The sequence below is a fragment of the Salvelinus sp. IW2-2015 genome, linkage group LG23, assembly GCF_002910315.2.
Source record: "Salvelinus sp. IW2-2015 linkage group LG23, ASM291031v2, whole genome shotgun sequence".
NCBI classification, from domain to species: Eukaryota; Metazoa; Chordata; class Actinopteri; order Salmoniformes; family Salmonidae; genus Salvelinus; species Salvelinus sp. IW2-2015.
Window position 1 is genome coordinate 24,975,395 of NC_036863.1, and position 25,697 is coordinate 25,001,091.

Genomic DNA, 25,697 nt, shown 5'->3' on the forward strand with positions numbered 1-25,697 from the left:
GAGAGGGAGGTTAGAGGACTGGAGAGAGGGAGGTTAGAGGACTGGAGAGAGGGAGGTTAGAGGACGGGAGAGAAGGAGCGTCATCAAGCCAATGGGGATCTGGGTTACATGGAGAGAGCTATAGAGCGACAGAGAGAGGGAAATGGAGAGAGGGAGAGGTTGCTCTCTGTGGTTTTACCCCATCTCTTCCAGATGTTCGGCATTCTGCCTTCTCACCGCCCACGTTTCATCTGCCTCTCCACACACCTTTCCACATTAGCACAGACGTCTGTTAGCATGGAATGATGATAACCATTATGTAAAGAATAGTCCAAAGGGAGAAGTTAGAATGCTTCAGATATGCTTTAGTCTCCCTGTAGGGTTGTAATTCTCTGCCTTGTCCAGAGACATCAAAAACTAGAGAAACATGGGAATGGATGAATAAAAGCGATATGCTTGGTTATGGTACGGTTCAATATGATATGGTAAAGAATGCTCTGTTCGCTGCTAATGTATGCTTTGTTTTTCCTTCCCAGCTGAGATACCAGCATGGCCTGTCCACTCCAGARCTCCGTCAGACCCTGCCCAACCTCAAGAACTTCCTGGAGCACGGCCTTCTAGTCCGATGGTAAGTACTTGTATAAGTCCACTCTCATTCTCCCAGTGTCTTATTAGGCCACCCCACATAGCACTCTTGCTCTCACTATTTCTTACTTTACATATTTTTCACTTCAGATGGTTTCAGTTTAAAATATTGGTGAACACAGCAGTGTATGTTTCTTAGTGGTTCTTCAAAACCAGCCTAAGGAGTTCAGAGTTAAACTCCACATGCGTTTGAACTTACTGTGTTTGTGTGCAGCTATTTCATGGGGTCTGATGGACGTCAGACATTCATTCAGATCTGCCGAGCCTCAGGCCGCAGGCATTGAATGACCCCACCATAGAACCTGAGAATCAGTCCATAGGAGAGACTTTCCCAGACTACAGCCGCCAGTCCACCCATCACAGAACATTGACTTGAATGGGAATACCTGTTCTAGTAATTCTAATTCTATGACTCCAACCATCTAAACACAGCCCTATAAAAGGGGAAATGATCTTATTTGATCTGCTCTGCTCTCCCAGGGTCAGCAAAAGGGGAAAATGTGTTTTACAACCTTAATTGAATAACCTTTTGTTTTGAAAGGAAAGAGGCCATTTTAAAGCAAAGCAATTGAATCCTCCATATCCTCTTAATGGGAAGTGGAAGCCCTTAATAACCCTTTACACTCATGGGAATTGTCCTATATGGATAGGGCTAAATTGAACTGTTTGTAACAGAAGAAATATGAAAAGCAGATGCATAACCATGGTAGCAATTGAAAGGGAACAGTTTGGAGATTATGGGAAAGTTATGAATCCAAAGGTGAGGACACAACAGTTCACCTGACACAAGACTGAATCCAAACATTACACTGTTGATTTAATGTGCATTTTACATTTACTGAACTTTTTGCTACATTTGTTGATAACGAAATCTGACAATACCCTGGATACATTCAGTAGCATGATAAGAATATTCCTGGGAAAATGTGGGTAGGTGAAACATAAGACAAACATTTCTTACAAGGGTTTGAGTGAGAGGACTAACTGGTGTCTCCATGTGGCCACACACCTCTACAAAGTGTCTTCAACTATAAGGAGCTGTTTTATGCTCTCCTAGTTGTGCCGTTGAGGAACTAGAGCAAGCACACTTGTAGTTGTTTTGTTTGGAACACAACCCTGCACCCTCGCCATCACACAATTGGGGCTCTATTTTAACAAACCTAACGCAATGGTAAATCTAAGGGCTCTATTTTAAAACCTCTTGAAGCTAAGGGGCAGAATTTTTATGTTTGGAAAAATAACGTTCCCATTGTAAGCTGCCTATTTCTCAGGTCCAGATGCTAGAATATGCATATAATTGACAGAGTAGGATAGAAAACACTCTAAAGTTTCCAAAACTGTCAAAATATTGTCTGTGAGTATAACAGAACTGATTTTGCAGGCGAAAACCTGAGGAAATCCAACCAGGAAGTGACTCTTATTTTGAAAAATCACTATTCCATTGCCTGCCTTTCGTCCATTTAAAGGGATATCAACCAGATTCATTTTCCTGTGGCTTCCTCAGGGTGTGAACAGTCTTTAGACATAGTTTCAAGCTTTTATTTTTTGAAAATGAGCGAGATTTATCAAAAGTGCGTCACGTGGATACACTGGAACATGTCCCTCCATTAAGTTGATGCCGCGCGACATTTTCTTTCTCTCCAGATATTTGAATAGTTTACAGTCCGGTTTGAAGATTAATTGCGGATTCATCTGATGTTAAACAGACCAACCTGAGCGACGTTGATTATAAAAACGTATTACATGTTTCTTTTTGAGATCTTTTCGACGCGGATACTATTTGTCAAGCCTTATAGACTGCCTATAGAAATCTGTGAATACTGCAACATAGTCGCACAAACAAATTGAGTTATGTTTGATATATGAAAATAAATCTTTATCGACAAAAGAACATATTGTTGCTGTATAGTGGGAGTCCCTGTGAGTGCAAGACATAGACGAAATCTCAAGGTAAGCGAGTTAATCTGTAATTGCTTTCTGGCTTTTACGCTGAGCAATCTCTCATGCGCTGCTTAGAGTCGTTCTTAATGAGTTTTCCTAGGTGATCGATAATCTCACACAAACAGTTGTTGCTTTCCGCTGTAAAGCAATATATGTCAAAAATCTGACCACAGGCATAGGCTGGAAATTAATACAAGCATAGAACTGTTTTTGCTATAGTTTGCACTTGTGATTTCAATCGATCAATACAATATTTTTAGCTAATTTATTTTTTGTATTTGGCGGCTCGATGCAATCCTAGCGCGTTGTGTGGGTGAAAATGATCACGCTAAGGGATCGTCCGCGTCAACGAAGTCTTTAACAAACAAGACACATATCGTATTGTCAAATCAAAGGGCGCTCTATTTAACAACCTAAACAAGGTAAATCTAAGGGCTCTATTTAACAAACAAACACAATGGTAAAATCCAAGGCGCATTTTAACAACAAACACAATGGTAAATATAATGGCTCTATTTGACAAACCTAACACAATGGTAAATCTAAGGCTCATTTTAACAACCTAACACAAGGTAAATTTAATGGCTTATTGTTTAACAAACCTAACACAATGGTAATCTCAAGGGCCTTATTTTAACTAAGCTAAAACCACATGTGTATAATTATAGAGGTCTATTTTAAACAAACAACAGCAATTGAGCTAAATCAAAGGCGTTCGATTCTTTAAAGAACAAACACAAGGTAACTATAAGGCCGCTATTTAACAATCTCTTTACTACACGAAACTTGGTAAATCTTAATGCTCCGTTTTTTTAACAACCTAACACCAATTGGGAAAGTTATGCTTCTATTTTAACAAACAAAACAATGGTAAAATCTAAGGGCTGTATTTTAACAAACGCTAAAACGCTTTAATATTACTAACACAGTTCAAAACAAGTGCCATTAATACAGTAAACGATGAGAGGACAGAGGCGCCTCGCTTAGAAAGAAGAAGTTTACACGGTGCTGCTGGAAGCGACAGAATCTTGGCTTGTTTGTAGGTGACGCAAATACTTAGTTTCCACCATAATTTGCAAATAAATTCATTAAAAATCCTACAATGTGATTTTCTGGATTTTTTTTCTCATTTTGTCTGTCATAGTTGAAGTGTACCTATGATGAAAATTACAGGCCTCTCTCATCTTTTTAAGTGGGAGAACTTGCACAATTGGTGGCTGACAATACTTTTTTGCCCCACTGTATATAGGGCAGCAGCCTCTAAGGTGCAGGGTTGCGTAACCGGGTGGAAGCCGGACAGTGATGGCTATTTAACAGTCTGATGGCCTTGAGATGTTGTTTTTCAGTCTCTCTGCCCAGATTTGATGTACCTGAAATTGCAAACTAACATGCTTTAATAACAGCCGAAAATACAGCCCTTACTTTTCAATCAATCCAATGTATTTATAAAGCCCTTTTTACATCAGCAGATGTCACAAAGTGCGTATACAGAAACTCAGCCTAAAAGCCCAACCAGCAAGCAACGCAGATGTAGAAGCACGGTGGCTAGGAAAAACTCCCTCGAAAGGCATGAACCTATGAACAATCCTAGAGAGGAACAAGGCTATGAGGGGTGGCCAGTCCTCTTCTGGCTGTGCCGGGTGGAGATTATAACAGAACATGGCCAAGATGTTCAAACGTTCATCGATGACCAACAGGGTCAAATAATAATAATCACAGTGGTTGTAGAGGGTGCAACAGGTCAGCACCTCAGGAGTCAATGTCAGTTGGCTTTTCATAGCTGATCATTCAGAGTCAGCAGGTGCGGTAGAGAGAGAGAGTCGAAACAGCACGTCCGGTGAATAGGTCATGGTTCCATGGCCGCAGGCAGGACAGTTGAAACTGGAGCAGCAGCACAACCAGGTGGACTGGGGACATCAAGGAGTCATCAGGCCAGGTAGTCCTGAGGCATGGTCCGTGGTCAGGGAGGGAGGGCGGTAGAGAGGTAGGGAGGGGAGGGAGAGAGACCCTAGCCCCCCGACACAAACTATTGCATCATAACTACTGGAGGCTGAGACAGGAGGGGTCGGGAGCCACTGTGGCCCCGTTCAACGATACCCCCGGACAGGGCCAACCAGGCAGGATATAACCCCACCCACTTTGTCAAAGCACAGGCCCCACACCACTAGAGGGATGTCTTCAACCACCAACTTACTATCCTGAGACAAGGCTCAGGGGAGTATAGCCCACGAAGATCTCCCCCACGGCACGAACCCGAGGGGGGCGCCAACCCGGACAGAAAGTTTACGTCAGTAACGCACCCCTCTTAGGGACGGCATGGAAGAGCGCCAGTGACTCAGCCCCCGTAATAAAGTTAGAGGCAGAGAATCCCAGTGGAGAGAGGGGAACCGGCCAGGCAGAGACAGCAGAGGCGGTTTGTCGCTCCAGTGCCTTTCCGTTCACCTTCACACCCCTGGGTCAGACTACACTCAATCATAGGACCTGCTGAAGAGATGTTGTTGTTTCCGCAATTAAAATGGTCCGTTACAAATCGTAATCTGGGTCAGGTGGGCATCATTTGAAAGCTTGTTCTATTGTCAACATGACTAGCTAATTATAAAATACAATATTACAGTGTTATGCTTTCACAATGCAATTCAGGGAAACAGATAATTTTGGTGCGCATAGAAAGGAGTCATGATTGCATTCAGGTGCTTGTGCAGCAGCGAATCTTCTTCACAATAAACAAACAAAGGCTGTTTGTGTTCAGAACAACCCGGGGTACAACGCCATGTCATCTAGTAACTGTACATCAAACATAGTGATCATAAACGTTGACACTGTATATTACATGAGTTTTATGATTCGGGATGTGAAGTGCACATTTTGTATGACATCAAAGTTGTATTTATTATAATCCTCAAGGTCTTATCTTTCAAAATACATTGAGTCCTCTTAATTTACAGCATTTCCCTCACTCAGATAACAAAACATTTGCAAAAGTTTCTCAATTAGAGGGAGGGATGAGGTCATCTTCTTGCCACGCGAGGTGCTGAAGTTAAGACCGGCTGTCAGTCAAAACCCATACGGAGCTGTGAAGCCCAGACCCTGAGCTCTGACCGGCTGTCAGCAAAAACCCATACGGAGCTTGTGAAGCCCAGACCCTGAGCTCTGACCGGCTGTCAGTCAAAACCCATACGGAGCTGTGAAGCCCAGACCCTGAGCTCTGACCGGCTGTCAGTCAAACCCCTACGGAGCTGTTGAAGCCCAGACCCTGAGCTCTGACGGCTGTCAGTCAAAAACCCATACGGAGCTGTGAAGCCCAGACCCTGAGCTCTGACCGGCTGTCAGTCAAAACCCATACGGAGCTGTGAAGCCCAGACCCTGAGCTCTGACCGGCTGTCAGTCAAAACCCATACGGAGCTGTGAAGCCCAGACCCTGAGCTCTGACCGGCCGTCAGTCAAAACCCATACGGAGCTGTGAAGCCCAGACCCTGAGCTCTGACCGGCTGTCAGTCAAAACCCATACAGAGCTGTGAAGCCCAGACCCTGAGCTCTGACCGGCTGTGCAGTCAAAACCCATAAAGAGCTGTGAAGCCCAGACCCTGAGCTCTGACCGGCTGTCAGTCAAAACCCATACAGAGCTGTGAAGCCCAGACCCTGAGCTCTGACCGGCTTTCAGTCAAAACCCATACGGAGCTGTGAAGCCCAGACCCTGAGCTCTCGACCGGCTGTCAGTCAAAACCCATACAGAGCTGTGAAGCACAGACCCTGAGCTTCTGACCGGCTGTCAGTCAAACCCATACAGAGCTGTGAAGCCCAGACCCTGAGCTCTGACCCTGTCAGTCAAAACCTATACGGAGCTGTGAAGCACAGACCCTGAGCTCTGACCGGCTGTCAGTCAAAACCCATACAGAGCTGTGAAGCCCAGATCCTGAGCTCTGACCGGCTGTCAGTCAAAACCCATACGGAGCTGTGAAGCCCAAACCCCTGAGCTCTGACCGGGGTCAGTCAAAACCCATACAGAGCTGTGAAGCCCAGACCCTGAGCTCTGACCGGCTGTCAGTCAAAACCCGTACGGAGCTGTGAAGCCCAGACCCTGAGCTCTGACCGGCTGTCAGTCAAAACCCATACGGAGCTGTGAAGCCCAAACCTGAGCTCTGACCGGCTGTCAGTCAAAACCCATACGGAGCTGTGAAGCCCAGACCCTGAGCTCTAACCGGCTGTCAGTCAAAACCCATACGGAGCTGTGAAGAACAACCCTGAGCTCTGACCGGCTGTCAGTCAAAACCCATACAGAGCTGTGAAGCCCAGACCCTGAGCTCTGACGGCTGTCAAGTCAAAAACCCATACAGAGCTGTGAAGCCCAGACCCTGAGCTCTGACCGGCTGTCAGTCAAAACCCGTACGGAGCTGTGAAGCCCAGACCCTGAGCTCTGACATCATGTACATCATTTTACTGTTCACCCTAAACAAATGTAGGCGTTTACGCAACATGCACCCATGCGCACACATACACTACAGGACCAAAAGTATGTGGACACCTGCTCGTCGAACATCTCATTCCAAAATCATGGCCGTTATATGGAGTAGGGTCCCCTTTGCTGCTGTAACAGCCTCCCCTCTCTGGGAAGGCTTTCCACTAGATGTTGGAACATTGCTGCGGGGGCCTTGCTTCCATTTACTCACAAGCATTAGTGAGGTCGGGCGATTAGGCCTGGCTCGCAGTCGGCGTTCCAATTCATCCAAAGGTTGTCGATGGGGTTGAGGTCAGGGCTCTGCAGGCTGGTCAAGTTCTTCCACACCGATCTTGACAAACCATTTCTGTATGGACCTCGCTTTATGCGTGGGCCCTCCCCAAACTGTTGCCACAAAGTTGGAAGCACAGAAACAGCCCCAGAACATTATTCATCCTCCACCAAAACTTTACAATTGGCACTATGCATTGGGGCAGTAGCATTCTCCTGGAATCCGCCAAACCCAGATTAGTCCGTAGGACTGCAAATGGTGAAGCGTGCTTAATTTCTCCAGAGAACGCGTTTCCACTGCTCCAGAGTCCAATGGTTCCGGCGCCGAAAAGAGATGGCTGCCTCGCTTTGTGTTCCTGGAAAATATGCAGTATTTTGTTTTTTTACGTTGTTTTTCTACATCGCGTACCCTCCGAAACAAACCGCGCAGACATAATCATACCTGGTATACTCAACCTAAACCACTCAACAGTCGGGAAACCAGGATAACCGCACAAACTGAAACTTATAACCGATACCATTACAACAGACAAACTCAAATCATCGTTCCCACCCTAACCAGGAATACTATGACTTCTCCCGACCCACACACGGATACCAGAAGCTGGCACATCACCAACATCACATAGGAATACTAAAAATTCCCAGCACACACACGGCGACAACACGTGCAGAACGCAACCGCACAGTAACAAGGAGCGTAGAACCAAGAAACCAGTACCCAACAACGACAGCGACACCCCAAGTAATCAACACACCCACAAAAACAAACGATACCCTCCACAAGATAGAGTCACCAGACCCTTCAACCCGAGAGCAACCAACAAGCCGCAAACGAAAACCGAAGCGCAACCACAACAAAAATCCAACAACGCCCCGCCTCAGCCGACTACCCTCACCGCATACTACAACAACTCGACCAATGTCTCGCAGTCTCAACCCCACACAAATATGCGACATACTACAACCATGGGCAACCAACACAACCAAACCAAACGCAACCCCACAAAACCTACGATCGCAAACCCACCCAAGAGCAAACAACCCCAATAAAACAACCGGACCCAACAGTAGACATCTCCAAGAAGACATCAAGGATATGACCCACGTTACAACAATAGCTCATCGCTTCCCGGAAACATGGACTACCCATCTCCAAACAAGGGTACCCACGACTAGCGAGACGCTCCACGATTGCACAGCCAAGAATCTACCGGGGAATTCTCATCCCTCCTACAACATAGGGCATACGACACGGCACACAGACCCCAACAGAAAACAAAACAAACCAACTATATCCTCACTATTTAACAACCCCAACCCCAAAACACACAACCCCACAAGGTAACGAAAAAGCCAAGGACCCCACGAACAAACCAACAACCCAACACAAACCAACACAACCCGAACACACAGCAGCGTACAACCCAAAACCCCACTCCCCCGAAGAACAACACAACCACAAGGACCGAAGAAAGCAACCCAACTCATACAACACTTCAACCCTAGATCGACTCTAACCGAGAACTCAACCCACACCAAAAAACCAATCACACACTACCTCTACTCAGGAATACTAATCACAGTGACAACTACACTAATAAGACAACCAAACTAACTACTGGAAAACACTTAAAACACCACAAACAACCACACACCACAAAACTCGACCATCAGAACTATAAACTAACACAACCCCCACATCAAAAACAACACACATAGAACACTACACACAGCCACAAAGAATCAGCTACCATCACCGGTTTCACCACTAGAATCTAGAACTCAACTCACACCCTCACACAAAAACCCACCAACCACCCACAAAAATAGCATCCAGAACCACAACACGCCACAACAACAACCCAAACCAATTAAGGTCTAACCAAGACTTCTCGTCAATCTATAATCACCACCGAACCCACCGACAATAAATAACCATTCCCCTCCCCAACAACCCAAAGACAGAAACACAAAACTCGATGGACCAACACAAAACCAACCACACACACAACGAACCCCATGAACCGAACAACTTTACTCTAGCAAACTGGTCGTTAGCTGTAGAACAAACTGGACAAACCCCACAAATACTACCGCTGAGGGCAATAGCATACATCACTCGAACGCATGCAGGGATTTTAACGAAGGCCTAATACACATAACCAATACAACACAACAAAAACTCCCTAAACTTCAACCACAATCAACACCAAAGCATAAACACATATCTGTAGCACTCCACAGGGCCTACGGAAAAAAAAACAACCTACCCACCACAATCTTAACAAAAATAAACAACCTAAAACCTAACCAAACAAAAAATATTAACCTAACTTTACCGCGACAACCGCTATAAAGGCCCATCCCCCGACCCGCCCCCCTCTTCTGGAAAAGCTTGACCAACAGACTCCATTTTCGTTCGATTTCCAGGACACAACCTACCAAACAAAACATCAAAAAACAACAAGACCCTCCCGCGCTTCAACCCAGAGTCCTGATTCAAACAAGCCTCAATTCCGGACAAAGTCTGACACCCAATCCCACCAACGCTCTCCCAGACTGCTACAATCGATCAACGCGACGACAACATGACAACTAGGCTAATCCGCAATCGCGACCCATCCCACAAACCTACACAAATCAATGAGACGAAATATGCTGGATTACGCCAAAGCCGGAGCAGAGCCTACAATTAGAAAGCTGACCACACAATTTGACCCCGATGTCGTACCCCAACCCAAAGCAACGAAGTAAATAACAACCATTCCCCACAACCAGAAACCACGTGGCAAACCACAACACCATTAAACAGGCAAGCATTCACGACACCGACTTAGAAACTGAAAAGCACGCAACCACAGGCACCGACGAACCAACTGCACTCTCTTAACCAGAACGGCAACCACAGAAACACGCTCCAGACCACAGGAAGGCACCACAAAAACCACCCGACACAATGAACCGACAAGTCATAACCAAACAAGACTACGCTAGACTCAATCTCCAGCAAGGACCAAATCCACAAAACAGCGACACCAAGACCCCGATACATCCACACAATAAACCCACCTACAAACAAAACAGTACAGAGAACCACAACACATACCGCCAAAACGCTCGAAAACTTCCCACACCTCACAGCACACAGACAAAGAGAGTAATGCCAAACATAAGCGTACAGGCCCAGGCGTTCTACCAAAGATCAAAATAACCCATCGAGCCAAACAACATCCTCCTAACAAAAAGAAAACCTAACGAAAACAAAAAAAAACCACGACCGATCCCGGCCCACAGAGAGTGTCTTGCTCCCCTGAACCCCAGCAAGCAAAAAAAAACAACAAACATATCTCTACATGCAAACCCGCTTTTAGAAGGAAACATCACAACCCCGCTCAATGACCAACCTGACACAACAGAAGACACCCAACCTATCAACACCCAACCCTAGACGCGGGCACCTCTCCTCTACACGTGCAGCCGAGGTACAGTTAAAACATTTTAAACGGTACTAAGTCCCCACGCTGCAAGCAGGCCCCCAGAACGGCATTCCCAGCCGCCAAGTCTCAGAGCATGACGCAGACCAGCTGGACTGTGTGTAGTCTATCAGGACATATTCAATATCAATCCTTATCCCATCTGCTCGTCTACCCACATGCTATTCAGAGATGGTACCCCACCACCTATTTTACCGTTCCCCAACGAAAGGGTTAAGCTAGCGTAACTGACGAACAGACCATCCCATCACTACACCTACGACAAAACGACTACCGCACCACCGTACACTCACTGCCCGTCATCATGAAGATGCTATTGAAAGAGAAACTAGTCAAGGACCATATCACTCACACCACAATTCACCGACACCTAACACATATTCCTAGAGCCCCACAACCTTCCAATGAACCTTACCCGAACCCAAAATAGGTCCACAGACGACGCGAACCCCAATCGCACCCCACCACACCTGCACACTGCCCTTAACCCATCCGGACAAGAAGGATACCCTACCAGCACAGCAAAATCCACCACACAACGTGTGAGAATTGCTGACCACACCCAAAACATACCTTCATCGAACCTCCATATAACAAGACACCCACCCCAGAAACTTCAACAGCAATTTTTTATAACCCACACCAATAATCCCCCTCCAAACCGCTCGTCATCAAGCTCCCAAAGAGAACCCTGAACACCCAAAAACAACCCTCCACAGCAGTACTCAGACCACACAAACCGCCCTGTGCAACTGGGTCCTGGACTTCCCCCTAGAAACACGCGCGGACCAAGACCACATCCAACAGCGTCGAACAAAGTAGAGGGTAAACCTCACCAAAAAACCGGTAAAACAACATCTCCACCCGCTGATCCTCAACACTGTGGGCCCCAACACAAAGGACCGATTAAACTTGCAAGTCTGCAAGACACCAATACCCTCCACCCTGACCTCACATCCCATAGAATCCTCACCCAACCACGACCAACTGCTGTGGCAACATGCACCCAACACGCCACATCAAAATCCTCCACAAAAATATCATCAAGAATCCTCACCAGAAAACTAACGCGGAACAAAGCATACACTACAGTGCGGTAACCGCACACCATAAAACGGCCTTGACACAACAACCACACAACAGAACCGAAACCACCCGGAAACAACCACACCACCCTACAAGGGAAGGAGGTGGAGGGCCTCGAGGAACCCAACCAAAAACATGTCACCAAAAACCCACCGGATGATCAGGGAAAACCAATAACCTCACCAAATAACAACACACCTCTCAAACGTAACATAAACAAAGGGAGATGATTGTGGCTTCAGTAAACCTACAGCAGAGCGGCAAAAGCACACCCCCCATCACAGTCACACAAATCGAACACGACGAAACGCGCACCCAGACACCCACAAAAAAAACCGCATCCAAAAACCACCGATAAGATAAGAAAACATACGGATCCTGGAAAGTATTTAGTTCACCAAACTCGGAACCAATGTAACACCGATCCAACGGATACACACACCACTGCCACTGAGATCCACCCACCACAAAGGACCACACGCCGTACGGATGAGAACGGCTGCAGCAGCAGCACCACACATATCTTTCAACCTTCAGGAGGCTGAAGAATTCGGCTTGTCACCAATCCACAAACAAGGCACTCCTCACAACTTCTACAGAAGCAAAACAAAAATCACGAGCAGCTCCTCAACTAGCCCACATGCTCCCAGGGCTGTTTATCCCACCGCCCTCTGGCATACAACCGCGCAACTTGCTAACCCCGACGCCCTCCCCCACCCACACCAAACCGCGCTTAAGGCTCTCCCAGACGAACCCACAGTACCGTTCGACAAGGCCATCCGCAACGAAACGCCCCCAACAGCTACCACCACACCAACCAACCCACACCCTAAAGCAATCCCCAACACACACCCCCAACACCAACCAAAGCGACCAAACCATCACCAAGCGGGCAAAAACAACGCCTGCCCTCCATGACGACACCTACACCCACCCGCTAGTCACAGGAAGGCCCATAAAGATCATCAAGGACAACAACCACCCAAGCCACTGCCTGTTCACCCCGCTATCATCCAGAAGTCCGAACGCAGGCCAGTAAGGTGCGTCAAAGCAGGGACCGAGAGACTGAAAAACAGCTTCTATCTCAAGGCCATCAGACTGTTAAACAGCCACCACTAACATTTATTAGCGGCCGCTGCCAACATACTGACTCAACTCCCAGCCACTTTTTAAAATGGGAAATTGATGTCGGAACATTATGCTAACATCAACACCTTGGTCAGCCGCACCACTGAGCGCCGAACCCTTATAACAGCAAATGCCCCACTACCCCTTACACACACCCAAAAATCCAAAACCATACAAATGAACCCAACCAAGTTACACCAACCCAAAACCCAACCCAACTAACCCAAAAACCACAACCCCAAAACTAACCACCTACAACCAACACCACACAACCAATCATAACCCCATAACCTCCAATTAACCTACTCTAACTAAATACCATGGTACTCGCTTAATCAACTCAATCCTAAACATGCCATCACCTTACCCAATCTATCTAAATCTTAGAGCCAAAATAACATGCTACCCCCAATAGCCCCCATTATACAAACACAATATGTCCACATTTACTACCCTAAGGTTTACAATCACGCCTAACCAACCAGATCACATAACCTAACACTCAATAATGCTAAATATCAAACAACGTCAAACTCAACAATATACCGATCCTAAACAATTGCAACTCTGCCATGCCAGCTTACACCCCAATAGCTCCACACACGACTTCATAATTACCACTACGTTTATGATAACCATATTCTGATCTAATCCCCAACCCTAATTACACTATCGTGTGTAGATGAAAATAGTAAAAAACCACAACAACAGAGAGATTGATGGCAACTTATGTCAATATAGCGATCTAACGAACTCCTCACCCTGTATAGGTCCTAAAATATTACAAAAACCAGAAACAAAAACAAATAAAAATGTCGAAGAAAACTACCGAAAGCCACAAAAAGCATTTCGCTTACACTTAACCGACCATATAACATTACTGCTAACCATGCTGTATGTGACTAATAAAAATTTGATTTGATTTGATTTGATTTGATTTGGTGGCGGGCTTGACATTGCGCATGGTGATCTTAGCCTTGTGTGCGGGTGCTCGACCATGGAAACCCATTTCATGAAGCTCCCGACAACAAGTTCTTGTGCTGACGTTTCTTAAAGAGGCAGTTTGGAACTCGGTAGTAAGTGTTTACACTCTTCAGCGCTCGGCAGTCCCGTTCTGTGAGGTTGTATGGCCAACCACTTCGCGGCTGAGCCGTTGTTGTTCCTAGATGTTTCCACTTCACAATAACAGCTCTTCCAGTTGACCGGGGCAGCTCTAGCATGGCAGAAATTTGACGAACTGACTTGTTGGAAAGGTGGCATCCTGTGACAGTGCCACCTTGAAAGTCACTGAGCTCTTCAGTAAGGCCATTCTACTGCCAATGTTTGTCTATGGAGAATGCATGGCTGTGTACTCGATTTTATGCACCTGTCAGCAACGGGTGTGACTGAAAAAGCCGCATCTACTAATTTGAAGGGTTATCCACCTACTTTTTATATATGGTGTACATGGTTTTGTTTCCGTCTTGAGAGCCTGCCTTACACACACACACAGAACACACACACAGAACACACACACACACACACAGAACACACACACACAGAACACACACACACACACACAGTGCTAGAACATTCGTCAGGGGGCGTTGGCTGGCTGCTCACACTAAGCTCAGACTGTCTGTGTGAGAACCTTTAGTCTTAGCAGGCCATAAGTTCGGTCCTCGTCACAGGACCCAGATAGTTCTCCCCTCTAACCGACTCAGACAGTAGGTACTGGGGGACCGGAAGGTGGCCTGACTCTGGGACTCCACACTGCAGTAGTGAAACACTGAAACAGGGAGGACATGCATTAAATTCTACTCTCCTTTTGCATGGGACTTATTTTATTGACCCTCCTCACAACCGTATCACTTCCAGTTCTCCCAGCCTGAAAAAGCCTCAATTTGGATACTATTTCCAGCGGAGGGGCCAAGCGTATGAAATATGGACGCATAAAAATGCTGTGCGGCAGCTGCAGGGAGTTAACCGYTAGACTGAGAGGGAGAGAAGTTTGATATCCGTTCCCCTCTCCTCCCCTCTATACGGGGGTGGTGGTGGGGCGAGGACATGTCCAAGGGAACCGTTTCCATCCATGAACTGTAGAGATGTTTCCCCCTCTGTATATTGCTAGTTCAGCATGCACAATAAGCTGACTAGGAGAGCTCCTCTCATGTATGGGTACATGGGATTTATCCAGGGGACTTAATTGGGAAATATATGGGTGTGTTTAGGGTTTGTACTTTACGGGAGACTGTGTGTCTTCTTTAATGCTTCTACACTGATCACTTCCTACTAAAACAGTTGCAAACAGAGTCGAGACTTCTGTCGATCTCAGTGCCACTGTAGACACAGGTGTATAGAAATGGAAGGGCTTGTGAACCTAGCCCTCTAATGTTACAGAACCAAGCATGTGGTTAAGGGAGCCAGTTACTTTAGGGTGAATGCTAAACTAAAATCGAGGGACTGAAAAGACCYTGTTAAACATTAGACATTACCAAAGGCAGTTCTACTTGCTTTGTAAATGAAACCGCCCCCCAGAGGTTTTGAAGAACCCCCCAAAACCCCTGGTGAGAGAACAGTGATAACAGATGTAAAGCTGGACCCCTCCCATCTGCCTTCAGTTATTTACTGATACAAATCAGTACCAGTACTCCTGACCATGTTATTGGTGATTTTGTCTGGACCTGCTTGGTTGTTTCTCTCTCTTACACACACACACACACACACACACACACACACACACAGACACACACAGACACACACAGACACACACAGACAGACAGACAGACAGACAGACAGACAGACAGACAGACAGACAGACAGACAGACAGACAGACAGACAGACAGACAGACAGACAGACAGACAGACAGACGGACAGACAGACAGACAGACAGACAGACAGACAGACAGACAGACAGACAGACAGACAGACAGACAGACAGACAGACAGACAGACAGACAGACAGACAGACAGACAGACAGACAGAAGACAGACAGACAGACAGACAGACAGACAGACAGACAGAGTGTCTCACTACGTCAGTCAGTCAGTCAGTCCGTCCGAGTGTCTCACTACGTCAGTCAGTTCGTCCGAGTGTCTCACTACGTCAGTCAGTCCGTCCGAGTGTCTCACTACGTCAGTCAGTCCGTCCGAGTGTCTCACTACGTCAGTCAGTCCGTCCGTCCGAGTGTTTCACTACGTCAGTCAGTCCGTCCGTCCGAGTGTTTCACTACGTCAGTCAGTCAGTCCGTCCGTCCGTCCGTCCGAGTGTTTCACTACGTCTGGCTGACTGGCGGTCGGTCGTGTGAGAGAAACAACCAAGCAGGTCCAGACAAAATCACCAATAACATGGTCAGGAGTACTGGTACTGATTTGTATCAGTAAATAACTGAACATGCATTGTGGTGAAGCTGTTAAATGTCATACATACAGCACAGTAGGTGGATATTATTGTTCCAGGAAAGTGATAGGGATGGTAATTGTTGAGATAGTAATAGCAGACGCCTAATGTTGGGGAGGAACTCATGCAGTATAATGAATCAAATAAAACTAATGTGCTTGAATGAGTGTGAGCATTCCTACACAGATCGACGCACACACACACTTGGCTGTGAGTTGCAGGGTGTGCATGTGTTTGTCTGTGTGTGCGCGTGTTAGCTGTACAGTGGTCCCTATGGATGAGATCACATCTGGAGGAATGCTCCTCACCACCAGGCCTCTCTATGAATCAGACACCCCAGTCCAGCACAAAACAGACCTGCTCTCCTTTGTGTCACTGAGACGCAGAGTACTGTACTAACAAGGCCAGCCGATATCATTAATAGTTGTGATATTGCATTGACTCCCGACAGCTATTACCTTGTAATGAACAGAATGTAGACAAGAAGTCGCACTATCTGTTGTCCTGTGAGACAGTGTGGGATACGTAGTTCTCACCTGTTTGGAATGGGTTGCTATAGCTAGGCTATGTCTTTATCTCTGTTCCATACAAAACTGCTGAGAATAAAGTAAACTACAATGTAGTCACTATTGACAACAGTGTTGGTGTTTATACTATCAACTTGTACAATATGTTGTACATGCTGTGCTATGGTGATGTGGAGACGAATGTTAAGTTCTCCATCATCAAAGGGCCAGACTTGGAGGCAGGAGATGTTCACTTAAATTCCCCTCCACCCCCCGTAGTGAGCATTACAATATTTCTGTTATAGCATTTGGTTTAGTAGTTCCTGTGGGATTTTCAGTTTCAATGACATCAAAGCCTGAATCTTATCTGACATTGTGTGTTTTGGCTCTGATCACGGGTCCTTAACAGGAATTGGATATGAAAAGAGCTATGCCTTGAAGTTGAAATGAGGCCTGTCTGAGGATAAGACAGCGGAAAAGGTTTGGTTTAGTAAATTGGTTTAGTACATTCCTGGCCTACCTGGAATATCCAGGGCTGAGTCTGACACGGCAGAGAGGAAGAGAGACCCGCTTTAAAACAAACATGTTGGGGGAGAAGTGGGCATATCTGCTGCTGAACCCGCCAAGTATGAGCCTAATGGTTTAGGCAGAGGGCTCAGGTAGCTTTTATGTGGTGAAATCATTGACAAGGAAGTCCACCGGTGCTTGGAGAAATAGTAAAACTTAATGATGAGTTAAAACGTCCAGAGTGGYGCKTCCCGAGTGGCGCAGTGGTCTAAGGCACTGCATCGCAGTGCTAGCTGTGCCAKTAGAGYTTCTGGGTTTGAGTCCAGGCTCTGTCGCAACCGGTCACAACCGGGAGACCCATGGGGCGGCGCACAATTGGCCCGGCGTCGTCCGGGGTAGGGGAGGGTTTGGCCGGCAGGGATGGGTTTGGCCGGCAGGGATGTCCCTGTCCCATCGCTCACTAGGGACTCCTGTGGCGGGCCGGGCACAGTGCACGCTGACACGGTCGCCAGGTGTACGGTGTTTCCTCCGACACATTGGTGCGGCTGGCTTCCGGGTTAAGTGGGCATTGTGTCAAGAAGCAGTGCGGCTTGGTTGGGTTGTGTTTCGGAGGACGAACGGCTCTCGACCTTCGCCTCTCCCGAGTCCGTACGGGAGTTGCAGCGATGAGACAAGACTTTAACTACCAATTGGATACCACAAAATTGGGGAGGAAAAGTGGTAAAAAAAATAATWAAAAAAATGTCCAGAGTGATGTACTATGTCCCTTTGCCTGTTAATCACAGGTCCTCCAAAGTCCACCCTGAAAGAGAGCAGGATGCCTACAGTACAGTATGCCTGGCTAATGGCTATACTACCCACACCAACACTGCAACCTACCCAGTGGTGTAAAGTACATTATATATACAGAAGTATGTGGACACCCCTTCAAATTAGTGGATTCGGCTATTTCAGCCATACCCGTTGCTGACAGGTGTATAAAATTGAGCACACAGCCATGCAATCTCCATAGACAAACATTGGCAGTAGAATGGCCTTACTGAAGAGCTCAGTGACTTTCAACGTGGCACCGTCATAAGATGCCACCTTTCCAACAAGTCAGTTCATCAAATTTCTGCCWTGCTAGAGCTGCCCCGGTCAACTAGACGTTCTGTTATTGTGAAGTGGAAACATCAAGGAGCAACAACTGTTGAGCTGRGAAGTGGTAGGCCAKACAAGCTCASAGAACGAGACCGCCGAGTACTGAAACGCGTAGCTCATAAAAATCGTCTGTCCTCGGTTGCAACACTCACTACCGAGTTCCAAACTGCCTCTGGAAGTAACGTCAGCACAAGAACTGTTCATTGGGAGCTTCATGAAATGGGTTTCCATGGCCGAGCACCCGCACACAAGCCTAAGATCACCATGCGCAATTCCACATCTAGTGGAAAGCCTTCCCAGAAGAGTGGAGGCTATTATAGCATGAATGCCTATAAATTTGGAATGAGATGTTCGACGAGCATGTATCCACATACTTTTGGTCATGTAGTGTACTTAAGTAAAAGTACTTTAAAGTACTACTTAAGTCGTTGTTTGGGGTATCTGTACTTTACTTGACTATTTATATTTTTGACTACTTTTACTTTAACTAAAATGTACTTTTTACTCCCATACATTTCTTCTGAAACCCAAAAGTACATTTCGAATGCTCAGGCAGGATAGCAATAGTCCAATTCACGTACCTACCAATAGCACATGTTGTCATCCCTAGTGCCTGATCTGGCAGATGCACTAAACACAAATGTGTTTGTAAATTATGTCTGAGTGTTGGAGTGTGCCCTTGTCTGTTTAACTTAACATAAGGAATTTGATTTATAGCATTTACTTTAACTTTTAACTTTTACTCAAGTATGACAACTGAGTACCTTTTCCACCACTGTACAGTACTTAAGGACATTTAAAACTAGATACTTTTAGACTTTTACTCAAGTAGTATTTTACTCGGTGACTTTCACTTTACTTCAGTCATTTTCTATTAAGGTATCTTTACTTTTACTCATGTATGAGGACTTTCTCCACCACTGAACCTACCATACTGTACAATACCACTAGACTGGATTTTTTTCCATTTAAACTTGGTTCAAACATAATATTAATAATAATTTAATTGTTTATAGGGACAGTGGGCTATTGTGTGAAAACAAGACTAAAGAGTGCTTCCTTCCACGGGAGAGTTGTTCTCCTGTAAGTCTGCCAATATTCCCTCCATCCCTCACCGTCCTCCCGCTCTATGGATACCAGGGTTTTCAACTGTCTTTAGGGAGTGTACTGCTGCTCTGCCATCTTCTGAGCAGAGCAATACTTCCAATACACTATGGGGATTGGGGACAGCCTAATTGGCCCGAATAAAAAGGAATGTCAGATGTCCTGCATAAAAAAATATTATGACAGCGCATTGCAGGAAATTTGTCTGGGCTAGCCTCGATCACCTTTCCTCCCCACCCCTCATCCTCTCTACTACACTCTTGATTAAGGTGCTTAATTTGACAGATGTTTAAAGGAACCAATTTGGAGGGGAACTTAATGTAACAAACAAACGTGCTCCAAACAAAAAATTATCTTTTATCCAGGCCAGGGAAATTGTGAAATCTAAACATTCCCAGAGAAGAAGAAGTGGCCATATGTTTTACACAGTCTGGTTGTATATCATATTACTGTGTTTCTGGGACGAGGCCGAAACACATGTAGGCATCTGTGTTGGCCAGCTATCTCCTGGGTCCAAACCTAGGTTCTCCTAAAGCGGACATGGATTTCTGTGTGGTAGGGGCGCTGGGAAAGAGCCAGGGAGAAACTAGAAGGCCTGATATTAATTCAAATCAGAGATGGGATCAGTCTGAGCTCTTACCCCGAGGACGTCATTCAGCGAATAACGGACTGAATGCAGTCATTAGCTTGTTATAAATTACGGAAAGAACGTTTGAAACTCCTGCTTAATAAATAGTCCAACCTGTCCTCTGTTTGGTAGGTGCCCAGCCTGGGCCACGGTTTGGTTTCGCTCGCTGGTATGATAATTCAGTTCTCATGGAAGGTCTTTTAAAAATAACACAAATATTAATATATACACTACCGGTCAAAGGTTTTAGAACACCTACTCATTCAATGSTTTTTCCTCATTTTACAATTTTTTACATTGTAGGATAATAGTGAAGATGAAATAACACATATGGAATCATGTAGTTACCAAAAAAGTGTTAAACAAATCTAAATATATTTTATATTTGAAATTCTTCAAAATAGCCACCCTTTGCCTTGATGACAGCTTTTCACACTCTTGGCATTTTCTCAACCAGCTTCAACTGGAATGCTTTTCCAACAGTCTTGAAGGAGTTCCCACATATGCTGAGCACTTGTTGGCTGCTTTTCTCATGCCAAACCACCAACTGACGACCGCAGTCAGCTTGCAGGCACGCCACAAGGAGTCGCTAGAGCACAATGAGACAAGAAAATCCCGTCCGGCCATACCTTCCCCTAACGTGGACGATGCTGGGCCAATTATGCGCCGCCCCATGGGTCTCCCGGTCTTAGACCGCTGCGCCACTCGGTAGGCCTGGGAGGTCTGTTATTATTCCCGTCTTCCAAATCATCTCAACACACACCAGAATGATTTTGTTTAAGAGTTCACAGATACAAATCACTAATGGCAAACCATTTGTCTTTGTCTTGGAGAAAACTGATCAAGAGTTTTGAACAGCATGTTGTTTCTATTTGACTCGGTTTATGGGACATATCGTCGTTAATGGCCAATGTGAAGGCAATTGCATTAGATGTTTTCTGATAGACGGTGAGTAAGTACAGCACAGGACATTCCCAGTTTTGGCTCAAAAGAAGAGCACTCATGCCAGATTACTGCATCTACTCCTTATCTATTTGCTTTACCTTGCATGAATGTTTGACCTCATCTTATGTGTTCCTGTAAGTGCCTTATTAAATGCTGTCCATGAGCTGTAATTATCATCAGGTATGACATTGGCCATCCACTGTGTGCATGTGTGTGTACTCTATGGGTCCTCCTTTATAGAGCGGTCTGTGGACTGGGTGAAAACCGCTGTCTTGTCTCGTGTCTATGACTCCCTCATCAGGAGTGAGCCGTGCACGTGTGGGTTTTTAAACCCTGTGTGTGAACCCTGCATCAATGACCTGTGCTCTACTGTCTCCACAGGGGGCAGGGGCCACAGTCAGGACCCTCTTTACAAGCTACCATGTGTTGAGTCCTGAAGCATTCCATCAAACAGTTAGGCAATGACCAGTCAGTCGTGTTTGAAACATCCCCTGGCAAAGGCCTTTATGTCCTCTGTGTGTGTCCTGCTGTCACATGCTAGACTAGACTCTATCTAACAGACAACCAGGCATCTGATACAGGGACACCACCCCATTAAGCCATTTAACTAGCCAGGATCACTTACCCAGGCTCCTCTGTTCTCTAACCAGCCACAGGTGGACCTCTGACAGCACAGGGGCCCAATTTCACCTTTGACCCCGTGAGATATGCCACCAATGACTCCTCATACCTGAATGGCTAAACAGGGTGGTGACGTTGGCCCAGCTATGGCCCCCTTTTTGAAGTTAATTTACTGTTGGGGTTAGCATGGGACGAATGGGGGTTGCAGTCTACAGATGAGATCTGCTCTGCCACGTCCGTTATCTGTTATTCCGCAAAAATGTATTGAATACTTTCTAGGAGGCATGCTGTGAGCTTCCACTCTGCAGGGCCCTGCTGTCACATGAGCTGAGCAAATGTTTTTTATGTAATAATGGGGAGTGATTTGCAGTGGGCCAGCTGTCTGGGCTCTGGATCAGGAGGGGGAGAGATGAGATCAATGCAGAACCATGTCCGATCAGAGAGGCCTGGGGGCTGGGCAGGGGAGGGGGGCCTCCCTCCCTCTCTCCATGGCCACTCGTTGAATGTGAAAGACTTATGAGCATATCCATAAACTCTTTCTTTCTCTCCCTACCTCCCTCTCTCTCCTCTCCCACAGTGACCGGCACCATGTCTCCAGCTCCATCCCGGTCCCGACAGGAGCCAAGTCTCAGCTCAGTGTCTCGGCTGCGTCCGAAGTGGGCTTCCCCACCCACACCAGCTCTCCAGATCCGGGCTCACTGAGGAAAAGGGCCAGTTCCGAGGCAGACAAGCAGAAGTACAAGGCCTCCCCTCCTCCCAGCTACGACACGACCATGGCCATGGACCAGCCCCAGAGTGCACCGCCCGACCCCAACCCCTCCCCCAAGCACTTGTCCTCCTCCCTGGACTCTAGCATTGACCTGGCCAAGACTCTGGAGGTTCAGGGACCAGCTCTGGGGGAGGGAGAAGGAGAAGTAGAAAGAGAGGTAAAGGAGGTTGTGGAGGAGCAACAGCCCTCCAGCACTACTACAGGAGGCTCAGATTCCCCCACTCCGGCTGGAAGCACCACCAGTGAGCAAGTGGAGGAGGTGGCACCCACCAGCGAGCGGCATGCAGACCATACCATGAACGGCTCAGTAGTGCCAGGCAAGGGGCTAAGGGGGCCCGCAACAGGGCTAATGTTGACCATGGCATTAAACCCAGAGATGTGCTGCTCAGTGGAGCAGGCAGAGGAGATTATGGGGACAGAGGCCACAGGCCTGGGTTTAGGGATGGGCCTTGTGGATGGGGCCAGGCTGGAGGACTACCCTTGCATCCCCGTGGAGCACGCRGTGGCCGTGGAGTGTGACGAGCAGGTTCTGGGCGAGCTGGATGCCGCCGGCTTCGAGGAGTTCTCCCGCCGCATCTATGCACTAAACGAGAACATGTCCAGCTTCCGCAGGCCACGCAAGAACTCTGAGAAGTGAGGACAGGTGGGACCTTAGGGGTGAGGACAGGAGTCACATGGCACATGAGTCAGGGACATGAACATAGTGCAGGGAGGGGGTCCTGTGTGTCTGTTGGTGTGTTTGTCCCTCTCCACAAGCAGCAATAGAAAAACAAACATAGGCGCTACATTATCTGGAATGATGACCAATTTGCACTTCTTCTCAAAAAATATTTCTATAATCCTTTAAATGAAATAAAGCGAATGTTTGTGGTTGAAACGCTTTCCGAGCCTTCTTCTTTCAGGGTGCATGGCAGTGTTGTGAGATAGAGAGTGTGTGTGTGGTAACTACTCACATAAAATGCATGCTTCCTTGAAGTAAGCAGTGATCTAACATGAGTGGGTTCATGAAAGCTATAGTGGAGTCCCTACTTGTACCTGTCCAGTCCTGCTAAATCAGTAATGACTTAAAGGGAATGAGGAAGGAAAGGTTCATTAGAACAGAGCCAAAGCCTTCAGCATGGCTGACAGGGGAAATGAGTTACAGCAAAGACCTATCCCACCTCTGACCTCTGTCACCTATTAGGAAACCGACCAGTCGGCCAGGGCAGCTTAGACCGTTGGCCCAATCAGATACTCCATAACTGTTACACCTTGCACCTCCAGGTCCATCAACCCCACCAGCCATTGGACAGGGCTGCCCTGTCTCTGTCTCCAGGGGCCATCACTGTTTTGTTCTGGTTGAGTACGAGAAAAGAAAAGAGAGGAGCGAAGCAGGCAGGCTTGAGCTCATGGCACATGGCAGGGATACAGTGCAATTTTTCTGTCTTTCTCCTCCATACCTGCTTTCTCCTTATTTTACTATTTTAATAAGCACCATTGATATAAGTATTCATATGAAGTCCAATAATCCAGATATTATTCAATAGACCAAAACATGAATGATGTGTACTGTATGCTGTTGAAATGTTGCACTCAGGCCCTACATATTAATGACACACAATGACCTTTTTACATTTTAGTCCGCTTATCTATTTTGTCCGCTTCTTTTTCTTTTCCCTGTTGAACTACTTTTTGTTTTCTTGCATTGGTGTTCATTGGCAACTATGTGTGTTATTTATGTCTCTCACTGCGTTTGTTTGTTTGTTTGTTTGTTTTAAAGGAAATCATGGTTTCTTTTTTCCTCTCATGGGCAGTCAGTCATTCATTGATATTGTCAAGTGTTAATGGTCATCAGCCCTGGGTTCAAATCTTTCAAATACGTACATATAATCTGGATCTAACTGTGTCCCCTGTGTATTGCTCTGGAAAGGACCGCAGAGTTCCCTGTAGACAGAAGATGATATGGACAACTGATTTGCATACTGCCCACCGTATACAACATAGATGGACTCGCAACAAGCCCCCTAAAAACATTTTTTTTMMGGGGGGGGGGTATTATGATCAAGTACTGTGGTGGATGACTGTTGAAATGCATTGTATTTAAAATGAGAGATTAAACCATTGTAGGTCATTTCCATTAAATGCTATACGGCATGTGACCTTGTACATATACTTTTGTATGGAGAGTTTTTTGTTATTAAAGACTTACAGTCCAATAGCATGGATGTATGTAGCCCCGTTTACACTGTAGTCTACCTGTGTTTGTTTCGGAGGTGTGCGTGCATATGCCTTTTATTTAACCTTTATTTATCCAGGTTAGGCTCGTAATCTCTCGTGGACAGATGCACGTAACATAACTGCATCTGTAGCATCTGTCAACAGACTGAGATAGGACAAGTTACAAGTAACTTTGTTCTGGTGCGCTGATTTCTTGTCACTGATCCTTTGGACAAATCACAATTTCTCACAATTTCGCGTTCGCATCTTTTGAATTTCGGAAGGGGAAGGAACATTTGGCCKATAGACTTGCCTGTAACTTGCAAAGAGATGGGGGTGGAGCTACCGCTCTGCCCCAGAACTTAATCGAGCATCTGATGCAATTCTCAAGATTTTAGTTCTGGGTTTCTGAGATTAGGCTGTGTTTAGACAGGCAGCCAAATCTGATCTTTTTTCCCACTAATTGGTCTTTTGACCGATCATATCAAATCTTTTCACGTCAGATATTTTTCAGGGCTGATCTGATTTGTCAAAAGCCCAATTAGTGAGTAAAAAAACAGAATTGGGCTGCCTGTCTAAACGCAGCTGTTGAAATCAAATCTATTTTGTATGAGCGACCAATGCATGTGTGCATGCACATGTGTGTGTGAGTGCATTATTGAGTCAGGGATGGTGTGTATGTATGTTTGAGTGTAAATTAATGAGTGAGATGTAGTTCTGTCAGCAGGATAATGATGCAGTCAGTCAGGCAATCCAGTCCAGCCCAGCCCTGTCCTCTATCTCCCCCTCAGTCCCCCTTCTGGATCACACACGCACACCTCATTAGCTAGAATTCAAGCTGCAAACACCCTCACTTGTTCTAAATGAAAGACTATTCAATCTGCTTTTCAGTTTGTTT

At 46.2% G+C, this 25,697-nt stretch overlaps 1 protein-coding gene across 2 annotated transcripts in view; it reads left to right on the forward strand.

The window, feature by feature from the left end:
• Nucleotides 1-24,825, forward strand: part of LOC111950699 (UV radiation resistance-associated gene protein) — a 153,212-nt gene extending 128,387 nt beyond the window's left edge. For both annotated transcript variants that reach the window (XM_023968502.2, XM_023968503.2), the window contains 2 exons: nt 516-607; nt 22,412-24,825. In XM_023968502.2, coding sequence (XP_023824270.1) covers nt 516-607; nt 22,412-23,240 — 921 coding nt within the window. In that variant the 3' untranslated portion in view covers nt 23,241-24,825. The remainder of the gene's footprint in view (nt 1-515; nt 608-22,411) is intronic.
• Nucleotides 24,826-25,697: the final 872 nt, after the last annotated feature.